General features: G+C 46.8%; 1 protein-coding gene across 1 annotated transcript; it reads right to left on the bottom strand.

Annotated features, from left to right (window-relative positions):
* Positions 1-757: 757 nt before the first annotated feature.
* On the bottom strand, positions 758-11,151 carry fam83fb (family with sequence similarity 83 member Fb). Its single transcript, XM_079999300.1, has 5 exons — positions 10,445-11,151; positions 4,973-5,140; positions 3,664-3,785; positions 1,983-2,707; positions 758-950 (listed from the first exon to the last, which is right to left on the bottom strand). The coding sequence occupies exons 1-5, from the start codon at positions 10,922-10,924 to the stop codon at positions 904-906; spliced, it is 1,542 nt and encodes a 513-aa protein (XP_079855426.1). The 5' UTR covers positions 10,925-11,151; the 3' UTR covers positions 758-903.
* Positions 11,152-17,196: the final 6,045 nt, after the last annotated feature.

A 17,196-nucleotide genomic window follows, 5' to 3' on the forward strand; every position in this document is an offset into this window, starting at 1 on the left:
TTATGAGGCCGTGTAAGAGTTCACACTTTATTACCCCTGGGGTGAAATTCCAGGGTTGGAGCTGCAGGAGTTGACAACAAGGTGCAAGTCAAGAAAGAGACAAAAAAAAAAAAGAAAAAAAGAAATAAACCACATGTACCACATGAGCCGCCAACGCAACACAATTTTTTAATCTGTTTTTAAGGATAAAACAAATCAGAACGCCTGCGTTTGTAGAACGATACAAAAACCAAGGGTGATGGTACCCTTGTGATTGTCTTATTTAAAAATAAAAAAATAAAATAAAAAGATTTTGCCTTATTTTTAGTCTACAATAAAAAATTCAATAAAATTAAAAAACATTTGTCTATAATATCAAACTATTTGCTGTAAATCCACAGCCCACGTTGCCGCTGAGGCCCTCTCCACGGCGCCCCCTGGTGGCCCCTTTCTGCCTGAACCACTGCCTGAACTGCCATCAGCGCACGGCGAACGCGGAGCGCCCTCGCGCTTTGTGTCTCAGCTCCAAGAAATAAACGACGGACGGATCGTTTGCAGCCGCTGACTCGCAGCGACCCAGCGGCTCGTGCAGACGGCGGTGACGTCCATGAACTAATAAACTGAAAAGAAACACATACAGGGTACAGTACTGTGCATCCCCTTCTGGATGCTTGGGGAACACGCTCCTTCCTTTACCTTTTACATCCGACAACAACTTATTTATTCATAAGCGACTTGGGGGGGATTTGAACAGGGTCCACGATGTGTCCGTGGCGAGATTAAAAAGGCCCGTCGGGCGACAGGCGAACGGGAATTCAAAATCAGGGCCTCAGGCGCGGACACAGGAGGACGCCCGGCTCCGGCGGCGTCTCCGGAGGGTGGTTTCGGTTGAAGCGTCCACTTCCACCTCCGCCGGGGCTGAAGTCAGGACGGCGCGCAGGACGCCTTCAGGCGACGCCGGCTCTTCGTGCCTGCGGCCGGAGGGGGGAGACGACACGTTAGGTGAGACTGGGGAGAGGGAGACGGGGGGCGCGAAGTACAGGGCGAAGGGTGAGAGCCCTGCGTTCTCGTTAGGGCAACGGTTTTAGGGAACAAGGACGCGAGGTGTTAGGACGGGGTTCTGCAACGCCCCCTCCCCGGGCTCCTCCTCCGGCTTGATTTTTTTTCTCCGCTCGCGTCCGGTTATTCGCGCCTAGTCCAGGGGGCAGTAGTGCAGGGGGCAGATAAACGACTGTTTGACCACATGACCAGTCTCTATGGGACGCTCGACCCCGATTGGTCCATCGCGCCGCTCGGTTATTTCTGAACAACGGCCGCCGATCTGTCGAAAAACGACGTTGCCAGGGGCGACCGCCTCTCCCTCCCTCCCTCCCTCCCTTCATGCCCCTCCTTTCCCCCGCCGTCTGCAGTTTCTCGCGCGAACCCGGGGGGCCGGTGGCGCCACCCGGTGACGCCGCCTAGGAACTACAAACGGAAGGCCTGAGGGGGTGAATGCGGGCGTGAAAATCCCCGAAAATGTCCGGTATTTGCAGGGCAAGGTTTTCGAATAATTCTCTACGTCAGCGGCGCCGCCTGGCTCCGTCTCCCTCAGTGGAGGCTCTAAGCTCTAGGGGGACGGTAGCTCAGGAGGTAGAGCTGGTCCTCTAGTAATCTAAAAGGTTGCTGGTTGGATCCCAGGCTCCTCCTGCTAGCATGCTGTAGTGTCCTTGAGCAAGACACTTAACCCCTAATTGCTCCTGATGGCTGCGTCCATCGCTGTTTGAATAATTGTAAGTCGCTTTGGATAAAAGCGTCTGCTAAATGTAAAGTAGTAGTTATTAAAGCATTTCAAATTAATACTAAAGTACAGCGGGACGCTCGTTGCCGCAAAAGAAGGATCTGATCACCCTGCCGGGGGTTATTTTGGGATAATGACCCAAAGGATTAAGACTAGGTGAAGTATTTGGTATCAAAACCGTTGAAAACCCTAATTTTTGGAAACCCGTCGTGATTCAGGGACTCACTCTGGGTGTCCTGCGTGGTGCTGATGGTCTGCATGGAGTCGCTCTTCGGACCCATTTTGGAGGATTTCTTCCTCCATTTTGACGCCCTCAGCCCGGGTGGCGGCGGCGGCGGCGGCCCGTCCTCCCCCTCGCCCGCCTCGGTCGACGTGGGGGACGGGCACCGGCTGTTGGCCACGCTCTTCCCCGTCCACTTTCCGAAGAGCCGCTGCCTCAGAGTGGGGCGGGGCTTCTCGTCCTCAGCCTGTACGTGTCGCACGGGGCCAGCCAGGGGCCCGTCCGACGGCAGCGGGGACAGCCTGTCCAGCCTCTCGCTGCTGGACGAGCGCAGCCTCCGGAGCTCGGCGTGACTCTGCTCCGCCTCCTTCCCGCCCATGGGCTCATGCAGGGACCCGGGCGGGCGCGGCGGCGGCTCGCCGAACGCCAGGAAGTATTTGGGGTTGTAGTACTTGTGCGCCGGCACCTGGAGGCCGCCCCTGGCCGCGTCACCCAGGCTGACCTGGAAGCGGGAGGTGGTGGCGGGCAGCGGCGGGCGCTTGGGGGCCACGGCGGGGGGCCGCACGGGGGGCTCCCGCAGGGGGGGCGGGGCCACGTGCAGCTCCTTGTACAGGTCCAGGTCCTCGGAGACGGCGTAGAGCTCGCGAAAGTCCCGGTCGAAGGTGTCGACCGCCTGGCCCGACAGCACCGTGATCATGTTGCGGTCGATGCGAGACGTGCACCAGGAGAAGCTGGAAGGGCGGAGCAGGCGGGAGATTGGAACAGCATTCATTTCGGCCATTTTAAGACTGGGACCAAAGCATCGTTTCTCAGTGTAAAAGTACGTTTACTTTGCCAACTTACTACAGTTTGTCATATTTCTATAGGTTCTATAAGTACATTATTTTGAGCAGAATATTGAGTTTTTTTTCCCCCAATCGGGCTAAAAATCTTCATTTCTTCATCCTTTTCGTTTTTTCCCCTCAAACATATAAGTGAGTAAGTCAGCACCATGAAACAGGGACGGAGGTTATTTTATTTTTTATCAAAGTTAATGTTTTATAACGTGCCCGATACGGGTATGGGGAACTATGCAGTTTCCAATCGATCACTAAACCCTATTCCTTAAGCCTATTCCATATACATAAGCATATTCCCTCTATCTATTTCATTTCATTTCATTTTATTTTTATTGTATTTTATTTTATTCTATATATTTTTATTTTATTCTATAAGTATTCGACTTACTGTATTACGTTTTAGGAGTCAGTTAGTTGGGCTATTAGAAATTTTTCCTAGGACATATTGTTTGTTATCACCGGGTGCGTTGCATTACATTTCACTGCATATATGTATGAAAGTATGTATATGTAAGTGACGGATAAAAAATCTTGAATCTTGAATCTTGAACCCCGCAAACTCTGTAGAGCTCAGACTCCATGTTTGGCCGAGGTTTGTAAAAAGCCCACGTCGAGGCGTCTCTCCAACTGAACGAGGGGAGCGGCGGCGGTAAAACATGTTCAAATAACGACATACTGGGAAAAAGAGGGAAATCATTTGCGGTTTAGTTTCGTAAAACTGCCATTTGTATAAATATACAACACCAATGCAGAGTGTTTATTTCTTCTTTTTTACAGTGCACACACGTAATGTTTTAAAGACACACACACACGCACACACACACACACACACACACATTAGAAGTTACCTGTAAGATCCGAAAGCCACTTTATCTCCGTCCACGATCATGTACTTGTAGCGGAGCGAGCCGGGCAGCCGGCCGAAGGACAGGCCCAAGCCGGCTCCCTGCAGCGTCCTGGTGCGGATGTTCTGCAGAAAATATATATATATAAAAAAAAAAGAAAAAAGTGTCGGGAATCGATCGCACGTGTCTCGGAAAAGCCGGAGAAATGAATATTCAAAAGGAGCGCGTTGCAATTCACATCAGGACTCGTGACTCCAAGAGAAAGTGGATCAGGCAAGAAAATTTAAAGTGATAAACATTTCAGTGTTGGTTGTTAATAGTTCTACTGTTAAAAAAACCCCATAAAAAAAACAGGGTGTTTCAATCAAAACAGATGAAATAAAGTCCAAACAGTGGTGGCGCTGTCAGAGCAGTGCTTGTTTGGTCAGACAGGATTCGAATGTTCGCAACTGCGATACGCGAAAGCCGCCCGGCGACAGAGCCGGAGGTGGCGATCCATCAGGACGTTGGCGCTCGGGGGTCGCAGGTCACCACGGTGCTGTTGGCTTGGTGCTGCCGACACTAAAAACCTGAGCCTGACCAGGCGTGAGGTGCTGAAGTTCAAATTGGATCGTTTGGAACCGGATTGTTTTTTTTTTTTAATATTCGACTCATATTTTATTAAAAAATAATAATAATAATGTCCTCCTTAGAGTTGCCTTGTTATTTTATCTTTTTACGCCCACTGCGCAGTTGTTGCCTGTCACGCCCCAAGAATTTCATTGTACCTTGTGTAAAACACTTTGAACTTTGAACTTTGAACCCAGGTGCACGGAAAATCTGGAACTATAGAGAATTAAGACGGGGTTTTGGTGGCACGTTGCGCCGACGCTTTAATGCGGAGCAATCACCGAAAACCGAAATGACGTCAGGTCACGGGGGGACGTGCGTGGATGCTGCGTGATTTTGAAGTGAATCGAAAATCTTGAAGGTGGCAGAAAAACCCAGTCAGCTGCCAGAACCGGGGAGAAAAAGTATCTCGATCTGGCGTAATTCCCATATCAATAAAAAATGGGTGGGGTCGTCTGGGTGGGGGCAGGGGCTCAGGAGGTGGAGCTGGTCATGCTGTCATTGGAAGATCACATGGCCTCGCGTTTCTTGTACTATTTTCACATTTTTTTGGGGCAATATTGACTGATAACACATTAAAGCTCCCTATTTATGGCATTTGTATATTCAATTCATAAAAAATACATAATTCTAGTAATATTAAATCTTTCTTGCCCACGCCCTTGCTTTCTCAAGACGCATTCGGCCGAAGCCGTCGCCTCACCCGTAGGTGCAGCGAGCTGGGCTTCAGCCTGGAGAACATGTCCAGGAAGTGAGGCACGCCCCGCAGGTCCAGCAGCAGGTAGACGGGCACGGCGCGGCGCCAGGCCGCCTTCATCAGGTCCTGCAGGATCTGCAGGTCCGTCAGCAGGTCCATGACGACGGCGATCACCTGGAGGCGGTGCAGAGGGGTTCGTGTCAGCCGCTCGCGTTTTTGAGCTGGTGGTGTCACCCGCACGGCAAAAAGATTTGAAAGAACTGAGATGGAGGTGGATCAATGATGTCACGTAATACTGATAACTCTACAGCTCTTATCAAAGCAGAGGCTACAAAGTTCTTCACAGAATTAAAAAAACAACAACAACACAGATAAGGCTGTTGTGGGAAATAAATACTATTTAAATAAATACTAATTATTCAAATAAAATGCAGCAGATAAAGAACATTTAAGAAATCCATTAGAATAGTGAGTGAACATGAAACACTTTACAAGGACTTAAATATGGAAAGTTATCAAAACAACAGTACATCAAAGATAAAGTGTGTGTATGTATATATATATATATATATATATATATATATATATATATATATATATATATATATAAGTGACCATAAGCAAAGCTGAGTGGCATAGTGATGGAAAATGTTTTTGTATATCATTGACATTATTCATATATATATATATATATATATATATGTATGTGTGTGTATGTGTTTAAATATGTATGTATGTATATGTGTATATATATAAATATATATGTATTTAATATATGTATATATATATACATATATAAAGCAACCATAAGCAAAGCTGAGTGACATAGTGATGGTAGTAGCAGCGCTAAAAAATGTTTTTGTATATCAGTGACATTATTCATATATATATATGTATATGTGTGTGTATGTGTATGTGTATGATTATGTATATATGTATATGTGTATATATATAAATATATACGTATTTAATATATGTATAAATATATATGTGTGTGTGTATATACGTGTGTGTGTGTGTGTGTGTGTGTGTGTGTGTGTGTGTGTATATATATATATATATATATATATATATATATATATATATATATATATATATATATATATATATATATATATATAAATATATATTTCCATCTTTCCACTAGAGAGAGCTCCACAGCTTGAGAGAGAGAGTTTTGGGAAAAAAAAAAAAAAAAAGAACAATCCATTCTCTGAACATGAGCTCATTCTTACACCCAGAACAACAAATCTGAATTGGGAGCACATGTCAGAACGTGACTCCTAACTTTATGGTCTGACTTTGGTGGAATCTGAACTCAGGGAGGTGGAGGCTAGGTGGAGGAACTCAATGAACCCCGCCGCGGGGGTGCTCCAAAGCCCCATGAAGCGGACGCCGGGGCCAAGGCTCCCTGGGGGGCTGCACCAAGGAGCACTTTGTGTTGACAAACGGCAAAACCACCTGAGGAATGAAGGAACTTAGCACCTGAGAAGGTGAGGAACGGCTCGGCTCACAGCTCCTCCTTCCTGGAGATGTTCAGTGACGGAGCTGAAACTGCTGTATATGTGTGTATATTTTATCTGTTTCAAATCCTCTTCTTGGCCTACATTTACAGCCTGAGTCCAGGGAAAAGTGACACCCCCTGGGTACTCACCCTGGGTACTCACCCTGGGTACTCACCCTGGGTAGTCACTTTGGGTACACCTCCTGGATAGGCCTCCCGGGTACACACCCTGGGTACACTCTGACCCTCAAAAAACTTGTCACAATCTGTCAGTCTGTAATACTGTCTGTCACTCCGTAACACTTCATAAAGTACGACTGTGGCTTGTTCTGCAGATGATCCTGACTTTGATTTGGGATGGAACGGAGTCATTATTGACAAGGATCTCGAGTAACAGTCCTGGTCTGACGGATCCACTCCCTGGTTTTGAGTGCAGCATGTTTGCTTTGAGACGTGGAGGCAAAGTCCAAAGTCTCTGGAACCGAATTTACTCACTGAAGTAGAGACGCTTGAAAAAGAACTGCACCTAAACACACAAACAGAGCAACCCTGTTACCGCCTGTCTGCGAAAGACTGCGGGAGCCGGAGTTTCCAGGCGACCTCAAAGGGGACGCCCTGGATCCCACGGGGCTGGGGGGGGGGGTTTCAGGGCGTGGCCCCCTGCGTGACGCGTCCTGGCAGTGGCGGCAGGAAGAAGTAGCTCATTGTTCCAGCGCCTCAGCGCAGAGGAATGCTGAGCCAGCGCACGGCGAGCGAGCGCCGGCAGCGTGACCGGACCCGCCGCTCGGCGCGGCTCCCTCAGCTTCCGCCGGCATTATGGGCATTGGCCCTTGTGTTGCAAGGTCCAAACTGCCAGGCCCCGCCGGTTCGTGGAACTCACTCGTTCCAGCTGGTTTTCTTTCCCGTTCACTGGATTGACTTCTTAGGTTTTACTGTGCAGGGAAAACGTGTTCGTCTCTAGTTTCCTGTTTAGCTTTATGTACATTGATACAACATTTTTTATTGTTTATCAACGGGTCTCTGTCTGTCTGTCTGTCTGTCTGTCTGTCTGTCTGTCTATCTGTCTCTCTATCTATCTATCTATCTATCTATCTATCTATCTATCTATCTGTCTGTCTGTCTGTCTGTCTGTCTGTCTGTCTGTCTGTCTGTCTGTCTCTCTATCTATCTATCTATCTGTCTTTCTGTCTCTCTATCTATCTATCTATCTATCTATCTATCTATCTATCTATCTATCTATCTATCTATCTATCTATCTATCTATCTATCTATCTATCTATCTATCTATCTATCTATCTATCTATCTCTCTATCTATCTATCTGTCTGTCTAGCTATCTGTCTGTCTGTCTGTCTGTCTGTCTGTCTGTCTAGCTATCTCTCTGTCTGTCTGTCTGTCTGTCTGTCCATCTGGCTGGCTGGCTGGCTGGCTGTCTGGCTGGCTGGCCGGAGGGCTGGCTGGCTGGAGGGCTGGTTGGCTGGCTGGCTGTCTGTCTGGCTGTCTGGCTGGCTGGCTGGCCGGAGGGCTGGCTGGCTGGAGGACTGGTTGGCTGTCTGGCTGGCTGGCTGTCTGGCTGGCTGGCCGGAGGGCTGGTTGGCTGGCTGGCTGGCTGGCTGGCTGGAGGGCTGGCTGGCCGGAGGGCTGGTTGGCTGGCTGGCTGGCTATCTGTCTGTCTGTCTTCTGGCTGGCTGTCTGGCTGGCTGGCTGGCCGGAGGGCTGGCAGGCTGGCTGGCCGGATGGCAGGTTGGCTGGCTGGCTGTTTGTCTGTCTGTCTGTCTGTCTGTCTGTCTGTCTGTCTGTCTGGCTGGCTGTCTGTCTGTCTGTCTGTCTGTCTGGCTGGCTGGCTGTCTGGCTGGCTGGCTGGCTGGCTGGCTGTCTGGCTGTCTGTCTGTCTGGCTGGCTGGCTGGCTGGCTGGCTGGCTGGCTGTCTGTCTGTCTGTCTGGCAGAACAAGTTTGACTCTGAAAGTGATGACTACATTATTAGTAGTGACGAAAGGTTCGACCAATTTCTGAGCTTGGGATCTGGACGAGTGACTCTGTATGAACGAGTCGTTCGATTTCTTGACTCTTTGTTTATTTCATCCATTTGGCGTAAAGCACAGTGAGCGAGGCAGGAGCTCCAGTGAACGATGGACGAGAGTTCATCGTTCACTTTGTTCGCTCCGCTGCCGCGGCGGCTCCCGCCTGCCGAGCTATTCAAGAGATTGACTCACGACGAACGAATCGCTTGTGAGTCGCGGCTCACTCATCATTGGTCGTCATAACAACAAGCACAGTTCCATGTCTGTGACATTTTATTGTGGTTAGCAGGATGGTGGTGTGCAATGGGATTATTTCATTTTAAAGAATGGCAGAGGGATACACCGGTTAACACACACACACACACACACACACACACACACACACACACACACACACACACACACACACACACACACACCATAAAACATAGTGATATCTAGTTTGGTGACCCAATCTGGGAAAGAGTGTGACGTGCAATGGAAGGAAGCAGGAAAACTGGTTTCCCCGGATGCTATCTCAGATGTGTGTGTGTGTGTGTGTGTGTGTGTGTGTGTGTGTGGGGGTGTGTAACAGATGGATTGCTGTAGAATGTAGAGTCCTTCTTCTCAGCGAAGAATGTTCAACCAATGATCAAAGACACACACACATACACACACACACACACACACACACACACACTGTGACATACACGCTGGATTTCCCCAAAACACGGGCGACTTCTTGTATGTCAGGTGACATAAAAGGCGGCCGGCGGGCGTCATCAGCCAATCACCATGAGCCGGTCACCTTTATGGCAGGTTTTTCGGAAGCTGTGTGTGTGTGTGTGTGTGTGTGTGTGTGTGTGTGTGTGTGTGTGTGTGTGTGTGTGTGTGTGTGTGTGTGTGTGTGTGTGTGTGTGCGCGCGCGCGCGCACACACACACCCGATGGGGGGGGGGGGGCGCTTGGCGACGGCAAACAAAAAGGAACCGATGAGTCACGATGGAGCAAATGTCACCGCGGAAAAAGAGTTCCAGTGCAGGCGCTCGGGTGGAGTTAGGGTTAGGGTGGCGGATAACGACGGAGAACCCTGCAGAGGGAGAGAGAGGGCGGCCTCACTTATCTCTCATGTACAAACATCTGGACACACCTGCTCCTTCACGGCGTCGTCCTTTATTTGCTCTTCGATTGTTCCCTACACCGGACGGGAACAGTGGAGACGCCGACGCCACCAGAAAACACCAATCAGAACGGGTTTTAGATTCTTCAAAGTAGGACGCCGGGCCTTGACGACGGACGGTCCGGGCGCGGTTCTTTTTTCGTAGGTGTTGTTTTTAACGACAACATTTAAAATGTTGCGTTTCATTTCAGGTGACATTTTTCACTTTTTGCATTCTGTCGCCTTGGCGATTTGGACATATGTTGATAAAGCCCTTTAGATTGCGAGAGAGCGAGAATAAATACTGCTAGAGACGAGCTTGTATGGAGCGGCATATGAGTCAATAATAAATAAATAAATATGCACATATATATATATTTAGTATATATATATAAATGTGTATATAAGAAATTTTGCCTTATGAAATAAAAGTGCTCTGAAATAAATAAAAATCGTCTTTCGAAAAATCGTCTTTTTTTTTAAGTAAACCATTTATTTATTGAACTATTTATTCATATATATATTTATATTTCCATTAATTGATATATGTATTGCCTTGCGTATTTATTAAGGACATTTCGTTTAATTTCAGAGATATTTATTTGTGTATTCATTTACTCAATATTTACTGAAATGGTGTTCCATAGGCTTGTGCCAATAGTTGCTATGAAACTGACAGGACTGATGTGTTTATAAATAGTACAACCTGGTGAACTTGTGTTGTGTGCAGGGCTGGGGAAATACCTGCATATTCACACACACACACACACACACACACACACACACACACACACACACACACACACACACACACACCTTGCTGGCCTCCTGGATGAGCCGCCGCACCACCTCCTTGACGTGGGGTCCTCCGTCCTTGGGCGGGTGCGTGTGGACCGCCACCCGGGCCACGCCCCTGAAGAGCACCGCGCCGGGCCAGCCCAGGTCCAGCGGGGGCGGCCCGTGCTCCGACACCTGCGGCCAGTAGGTGGAGTGCGGCCCGGAGCCCCGTCCCCCTTCCCGCCCGGGGGAGGGGGGCGCGGAGGCGGAGGGTCCCGGGGTGGTCTCTCCATCCTTGTACTCCTCAAAGTCACCCACGATCCTCTTGATCTCCCGCGCGGACAGGAAGTCCCTGACGTCGTCCTCCTCGAGCTGGGTCTTGAACGCGCCGTCGCCGCGCCGCAGCAGCGTCTCCACCGCGGCGCGCTGCGCCTCGCTGTAGTAGAACTCCGGCCGGGACTCGGGGACCGGGGCCGGGATCCGCCCGTCCTCCATGCACTGCAGCTGGGACTCCGCCATGGCGGGGCACAGACCCCCTGCAGGAGCGCAAACGGAGACTAATGTGGCCTTTCTTCCCGGAGGAGGCGGCTCCTCTGCTCCGGTGTGATTTCCAACTCTGACGGCGGCAAAGTGAACTTTCTCCGGGACGCGGAGGTGGTGATGGGGCGGAGCGGAGCTCCAGGAACTGGGCCCTGGAAGGGAGTTCCCACGCAATGCAAAACCAAAAGTAATTGGCCCAAATGTCAAGTGGGAAAAGTGCTGCTGCTGATATTGTGAGGATAGAGCCTATTGTGCATAACCTCCGGGTGCGTTGCATGACGTATCACTGCATGTGTGTATGTACGTATGTATATGTATGTGACAAATAAACCTCTTCAATCTTGAATCTCTTTTGGGGAGTGACTGACAAGTTATTTGAAACATAAAGGTTGAGCATCCACTATGCAACCTATATCATATTTTTATTCTATTTAAATCTGTGATTCAATAAAGTGACAGAAAACAAAATTATTTGATGTTGTTGTTGTTGTTATTATTGTTGTTATTATTATTATTATTATTATTATTATTATTATTATTATTATTATTATTATTATTATTATTATTATTATTATTATGATTATTATTATTATTATTATTATTATTATTATTATTGGGAGTCCACATCACAGAGGATTTAACATGGACTTTACAAACAGACGCTCTGGTGAGGAAGGCGAGGCAGCGTCTTTACCACCTCAGGCAGCTGAGGAAATTCCGGGTCTCGGTGAGGATCCTCAAGTCCTTCTACTCTGGAGCAGTGGAGAGCATCCTGACAGGCAACATCACTGCCTGCTTTGGGAACTGTACTGCCCAGGACAGGCGGGCCCTGCAGAGGGTGCTGCGTTCAACGTACCACTGGAACTACCCTCCTCTCCCTGAAGGAGTTATACACCAGGAGGTGTAGTAGCAGAGCTGCAGCATCATGAAGGATCCCCATCACCCCAACAACGGACTGTTTCAGCTGCTGCGGTCAGGCAAGCGCCTCCGCAGTCACACAGCGAGAACAGAGACTGAGACGGAGTTTTTTCCCGCAAACCATTAGAACTGTCAACGCTGACCTCACCAGGGGTCCTAACTGAGACACACACACAGGCTCCACTACCTACTGTACTGTATGTAGCATACTGTACCGCATACTGTATCACTGTTCAGGGTTGTTCGTGATGCCGTATTGCTGCGCCGTACTGTTGTATACTGTGCTGTATTATCCCAAACACTACCTCACTCTATTCACATTCACATGCCACTTTAATTCACATGCCACTTTAAATGCACATATCTGTATATACATAAATAGCCTATCCAATATACACAAGTCTATCTCATATACATAATTCTATCCCATATACATAAGTCTATTCCCTTTATCTATTTTGTACGCCCACCCTGCATTACCTTTGAGTTCTTATTTTATTTTATTTTATTTTATTCTACATATTTTATTTTATTTTATTTTATTTTATTCTAAAGTATTCGACTTACTGCATTACATTTTAGGAATCAGTTAGTTGGTCAAGTAGAAGTTCTTAGGTAGCTACTGTGTTCAGTCTAGAACATATTGTGTGTAATCACCGGGTGCGTTGCATTGACATTTCACTGCATATATGTATGAAAGTATGTATATGTATGAAAGTATGTATGAAAGTATGTATATGTATGAAAGTATGTATATGTATGAAAGTATGTATGAAAGTATGTATATGTATGTGACGAATAAACCTCTTGAATCTTGAATCTTGAGGTATTATTATTATTATTATAATAAGTAGGAGTAGTAGTAGTAGTAGTAGTAATAGTAGTAGTAGTAGTAGTAGTGTTATTAGTATTATCGTTATTAGCAGTAGTAGTATTATTAGTATTATTACTAGTATTATTATTATTAGTAGTAGTATTAGTAGTAGAAGTATTAGTAGAACTATTAGTCGTAATATTATTAGGAGTGGTAGTAGTAGTTATATTAGTAGTATTATAATTATTGTTAGTATTTAGTATTAATATTATTATTAATTAGTAGTAATGGCAGTGTTATTATTATTATTATTATTATTATTAGTAGTAGTAGTAGTAGTAGTAGTATTAGTAATAGAAGTAATAGAAGAAGTAGCTATAATATTATTTGTATTATTAGTAGGAGTAATATTAATATTATTATTAATAACTTTAAAGCCTTTCAAAATCCAAGTCACAAAGCTCTTTACAAAACAAGAACCAGGCACGGAAAACACTGATCATAAAATCAAATACAAGCAGGATGTGAGATAGCAGGGGTCAGCAGGGGTCAGCAGGGGCGAGAACATGGGAGCAGAAATACACCACACTCCAATGGTATGTACCTGACGTAGTTTCAGGACCCCCCAAATACTACTTTCTGTCCCAGCACTTGTAGTTTTAAAGGTTTATTCCACCCAAAAACTACTTTCTGTTCAAGTACTTAAAGTATTAAGTGTTTATTCCGCTCAAGTACGACTTTCTGTATAACCACTTATAGTTTTAAAGGTTTATTCCGCCCAAATACTACTTTCTGTTCAAGTACTTATAGTATTAAGTGTTTATACCACTCAAATACTACTTTCTGTATGACTACTTATAGTTTTAAAGGTTTATTCCACCCAAATACTACTTTATGTCTAACTACTTGTATTTTTAAAGTTTTATTCCACCCAAATACTACTTTCTGTACAAGTACTTATAGTTGAAGGTTTATTATTATTATCGGGGGGTGAGGGCTCGGGAGTCGTCCATCTTGTCCAATGCGGTGCTTGGTTATTTGTCTCTGGCTGTGGCTTAACCAGGTTCACCCACATCCGAGCAGATATACAGGCCCATCTTCCCAGTCACTGTTGTGAATTCTGAAATGCTCTTTTCACAGCCATACGGAACTTTAGGACAAATATTTGCATTGTATTTGCGCTTCGTTGCCCCGGCCACCGCTCTCAGGTGCATTTCTCGAGGGCCTCTCAAGGGTTATGTGGAAAAGCTGTGACTACCAAGTGTCAGCACCAGGGGGCAGGAGAGTATTTCTGATTGATTTAGCATGGAAACGTGGAGCTGAGATGGAAGTTGAGGGAAATGACCCAAAACTATTTAACATGTAGAGCGAGTTACGCACGCACGCACACACACACACACACACACACACACACTCACACACACACACACACACACACACACACACGCATACGCACGTATCTCTGGATTGCATGTTTTGTGTATGTTATAGCAGAGCTACATGTGTGTCTAAGGGGAAATAGATCTGCTCGACCTCCCTCTATGGGGAACTGATGAGTGAACCCATGATTTCAACATTTTGATGAAAATATATGATGATTCTTTTAATTGAACCTATGAATTTATATTTTAAGAATATAGACGTTTAATATATAGACGTTTTTTATTCAATCTTTCTCAATACGGGAGACTGATCAATGAGACCACGTTGCCTAACCCCCCAGCGACGACGTGTGTGAGTGTTCCACCACCCCCCGTATGTGGGTGGGTGCAGCGCGTTTCCTTGCCCTTGCCTGGGGCACCAGATGGCCCCGCCACAGGGTTCACACTGCCTCTGCCTCCGCCCCCACCCACCTCCAAATCATCCCCTGCCTCAGTACACAACAATAACCGTCCAACCCCAAGACCGGCCCTGCTCCACCGCACCGCACTCCTTCCACAGGGAGTCTCTGTGTCTCCCAAGACTTCAAACCAGACCATTTCCATCCCAACATCACCGCTTGTCTATCTTTTCATGTCATTTGGAGAGCAGGTGTCCTCCGACCCTCCAACGGCAGGTGAGCAAACTTCTATTGTGCAAAGTAAGCAAAGGTCCTCCGATTAAAACCCCGGTGCAATTCCGCCTTCAGGTTATTAAACTCCAACCGCGCAGTACTCCCATAAATGTGCAGCCGAGCCCCAGAAAGTGAAATTTTCCGCATTAAAAAGACGTCGAGGCGATTTTTTGCGGCTTTGTCCAGAAGTGACAAGCAGCTGCAGCCCCCCTTCCTCCTCCCCCTGATCCAAACACGCATGTGTTGACACGGCACAACACGTTGCCGCGGAGACCACGATTCCGTCTCCAAGCCTGCGTGAGGCGGTGATAATGCTTCTTAAATTCTCATGAAACTCAGCTAAACTTTCCTGATGGTGACAGCCACGGTGATACAGCTCAATTTACATTACTTGACATTACATTACATTACATTACATAACTTTACATTACATTCAATTACATTACATTATATTATATGACTTTACATTACAGTACATTACATTACATTACATTACTTTACATTACATAACATTACATTACATTATATGACTTTATATTACATTACATTACTTTATATGACTTTACATTACATTACATTACATGGCTTTACATTACATTACATAACATTACATTACTTTATATGACTTTTCATTACATTACATTTCATTACGTTGCTTGATATGACTTTACATTACATTACATTACATTATATGCCTTTACATTACATTACATTACATTACATAACATTACATTACATTACATTACATTACATTACATTATATGCCTTTACATTACATTACATTACATTACAAAACATTACATTACATTACATTACATTATATGCCTTTACATTACATTACATTACATTATTTAACATTACATCACATTATATGACTTTACATTACATTACTTTACATTATTTAACATTACATTACATTATATGACTTTACATTACATTACATTACATTACATTACTTTATATAACTTTACATTACATTACATTACATTACATAACATTACATTACTCCATGGGTCAAGAAGGCCGCCCGGCTAACGTTCAGATAAACGCTTCCCTGGGATACTTGACGGTGCACCACCTCTCCGTACCCAACCATCTCGCTCACCCTGCCTCCAAAACGACATACTATGCACAACTCTCGTCCAAAGTACTTTAGTATGTGGATAAAAACAAGGATGCCTTCTGGGACGTACTACGTCGCCGTGTGGCCGTCTCAATGGGAGGGTGGAGCGTTAATGACGTATTTCACCGGCGTCTTGCCCACGCAGTGCATTGTGGGATACACTGGCCGGTGTAGCCTGCGGCGTGAGTGCGCCTTGAAATGTCATTCTGGTTTTCCAGCGCAGTTTGAGCGAACCATGGTGTTGGACACACCGTGTACTCCGTCCCCATGGGAACCCCATGGAGCTTCATGAAATGATCCGGCGGCCGCTCAGCGTCCCTCGACCCCCGTCGCCTCATCCGTTTCATCCGGGGCCCGTCAGCCCCCCCCCCCCCCCACCACCACCGCCCGCTCCCATTGCCGGGACGGTGGAGTTAATGGGGAGCTGGGGAAGCGGCGAGCACCGTCTCTCCTGTTCTGCCGAAATGTCAGCTGTAAAAGAGAAGGTGAGAAGTGTGTGTGTGTGTGTGTGGAAAAAGAGGAAAGGCCGGGGGGGGGGGGGGGGGGGGGAGGGGGTCGGGAGGGCGAGACGGGCCGGAGGTGCCGGGCGAGGAGGGGGGAGGAGCGAGGAGGGAGAGGCGGGTGCAGAAGAAAAGCCAACGAAATTTCACAGAAACCAAACGCGGGGAAATCTGGGTTCGGAGGTGAAATTCCCCACCAGGATTTCGGTTCAGCCGTGCGGATTAAGCGATCAGCATCAAAGCCAGAGGTCCGAGGGATGGGCGCACGGCTGGAGCAAAAACACGGCAGGAAGTTTGCTCTCCGGACCTGGAATTTTTACACCTGAATTCATCCAGAGCTGCGCGGCCAGTGTGCAGATGTACTTTGATCAAATACTCCAGTAATACCTGCCAAATATTGCACCTAATTAATGGTGAACATACGGACCGGAAGATTAATTAGAGAAGTACGAGCAAAAGGTTCACTCAGAGCGGAAGTCACTTTTACAACCTCTTTGACGATACGCGTCAAGGTCATGAGTCGAAAAGATGGCGTCAACCGGCGCGTTGACCGGAGCGGTGTTCATGCCATGAATATTCAAAACAACGCAGAGGTTTTGCGGCGCATTTGGCCGTTTGTTCTACGGCTCGGTCCGAGGCGGCGCTCTGCCTCCACACTGGTACCGGGAGCTGCTGTGGGCGCAGTGTGGAGAGGAGGGAGGTTCGTTTCATCTGCTCTCCATTGATTTCCATTGTGTTCCGCACGGATTTCTCCGAGCCCACGCTGTGCAGCCCTTCCTGATACACTTGCAAGGGGCCCTGTCCACCAACTCATCGTTGTTCAAAGTGCAGATTCACGAGCTC

This window comes from Zeus faber, assembly GCF_960531495.2.
Source record: "Zeus faber genome assembly, chromosome: 4".
In the NCBI taxonomy this organism is placed as follows: Eukaryota; Metazoa; Chordata; class Actinopteri; order Zeiformes; family Zeidae; genus Zeus; species Zeus faber.